At 43.8% G+C, this 1,845-nt stretch overlaps 1 protein-coding gene across 1 annotated transcript; it reads right to left on the reverse strand.

Annotated features, from left to right (window-relative positions):
* Positions 1–438: 438 nt before the first annotated feature.
* LOC103712272 (pathogenesis-related protein PRB1-3-like) lies at positions 439–1,195 on the reverse strand. Its single transcript, XM_008798750.4, has one exon. The coding sequence runs from the start codon at positions 1,130–1,132 to the stop codon at positions 644–646; it is 489 nt and encodes a 162-aa protein (XP_008796972.2). The 5' UTR covers positions 1,133–1,195; the 3' UTR covers positions 439–643.
* Positions 1,196–1,845: the final 650 nt, after the last annotated feature.

The raw sequence follows: 1,845 nt of genomic DNA on the forward strand, positions 1-1,845 counted from the left end.
GACCAAATTTGATGTTTAGAATACGCTGCCGAAGAGAAACGGAGCTGAATCAAACGACGAAAAGCTTTTTGCGACCCGCTAGTCTCTTTCACCAATCTTGTCCATTTGCGTATGTTACATAAAGAAGATGAGACTGCCAAATTTAAATTAAAATATCAAAAATATCAAATTAAAGTACGCATGATTCTCCAGCTGAAGTTGATATTTGGACAATTGGAACTGCAAGAGGACTGTAGGGATCATAAAAACATCTTTTAAGCAAGTTAAAATAATAATAATTCTACGTACGTATTCGCGCCTACACAATGCATTGCAATTCTTAATCTCTAATATCTTTCACTTAAATTTAATAAAACACCAAAAGTCCTTAATATTTCGGTGAACTAAAAACGAAAGGAACATATGTACTAAGGTTTCCAACATGGAATATATATAAAATTACTGCAACTTCTTGTCAATCTTTTATTTTCCCAGAATCACCAAAACCTTTTATTTTTATGGACAACAAGGGATCATGTCCAGGTTTTCAAACCCCAAACGTCTTCATGCAAAGGTAATATATATCATCCCAGGTCTTATTCTATGAACCGTACTAGTTATAATAGTACAAATACTCTCCCTACCATCAGAAGAGCCCTGTTAATTAATATGGGCGCTGCCCCACGATGTTGCCTGGAGGCTTATAGTTGCAGATGATGAAGATGGCACCGCTGTTGCACTTCACCCGAGCGCAGCCGATGTTGGTGGAGTCTCGCCACACCACCTGGGTGTAGTGGCCGCACTGGTGCCCGGAGGCGCAAGTGTTGGTGTTGTAGTCATACCACTGCTTCTCATCCACCCACGACTTCACAGCGTCGGCCGCCGTGAAGTCGGCACCGGACCCCCAGAAGAGGTTCTCACCGTACGGTCCACCGGAGTGTTTGAGCTGGCAGTCGCCGATCCGCTGGTTGGCGTAGTTCTGGGCGTAGGCAGCCACGCTGTCGTCCCACGACACCGAGCCGACGCCGACGGCTGCCCGGGCTGCGTTGTGGGCACTCACGAAGTCTTGGGGGGAGTTTTGGGCAATGGTGGTGTGAGCCATGGCCAAGAACACGGCACAGGCCAAAGCTAAGGTTAGGTTTGAGAACTTCATGGTTTCACCTCTCTCTCACGATAAACTTTGATCCTGTTGTTTTTTCTTTTTGATTGGAGAGAGAGTGTAGGGGAGGGGGTATTTATAGTCGAGGGATGGTGCTGAAGTCCGAGTTGGGCCTTGAAAAATCTTTGCTCAGAGTTATCAAAAGCCTCACGCTTTCCAGGATCACGAGAAGGATTAGTCTTGGGAGAATTGGACGGGAGCCTAGCTCATGCGTGTTTTACTTACCTTTGTCCGTGGACTTAAGGATATGTTAGATAATGCGTTCTGTGGACCCTTAACCTGTGCTGTTGCTTTTCTTGTACTGCTGGCAGTTGTTGGTTCTAGAATAGAGGTGCAATTGAGTTCGCCGAGTCGAGTCGGGCAATAAAAGCTTGAGATCACCATTTATCCCAAAAAATTAAGTTTATAGGATGAAGTAGATTTATTTATATATTTATATTTTTTCTACACTCCTCCTCACATGTGGGCCGTACTTTTCTTTTAATAGGCGAGCCCAACATGTGAATTTGAATAATAGAGTTAAAGAGTGCAGAGACAGGGTTCGAACTTAGGACCTCTTTTCTGATACCATTTGTAACAATCCAAGATCTCACCTAAAATGGCTAGCCGGAAGGTATTATTTGGATTCCTTGATATATCCTGTATAAGTACCCAACGAATAACTAATATGGGATTGAACACATGCCCTCACGGGTCCTCACATACTT

This window comes from Phoenix dactylifera, unplaced genomic scaffold, assembly GCF_009389715.1.
Source record: "Phoenix dactylifera cultivar Barhee BC4 unplaced genomic scaffold, palm_55x_up_171113_PBpolish2nd_filt_p 000007F, whole genome shotgun sequence".
Classification (NCBI taxonomy): Eukaryota; Viridiplantae; Streptophyta; class Magnoliopsida; order Arecales; family Arecaceae; genus Phoenix; species Phoenix dactylifera.

What these genes read in the sequence shown, in the direction of transcription:
- LOC103712272 (XM_008798750.4), bottom strand. Translation starts at nt 1,132, where the DNA reads ATGAAGTTCTCAAACCTAACCTTAGCTTTGGCCTGTGCCGTGTTCTTG.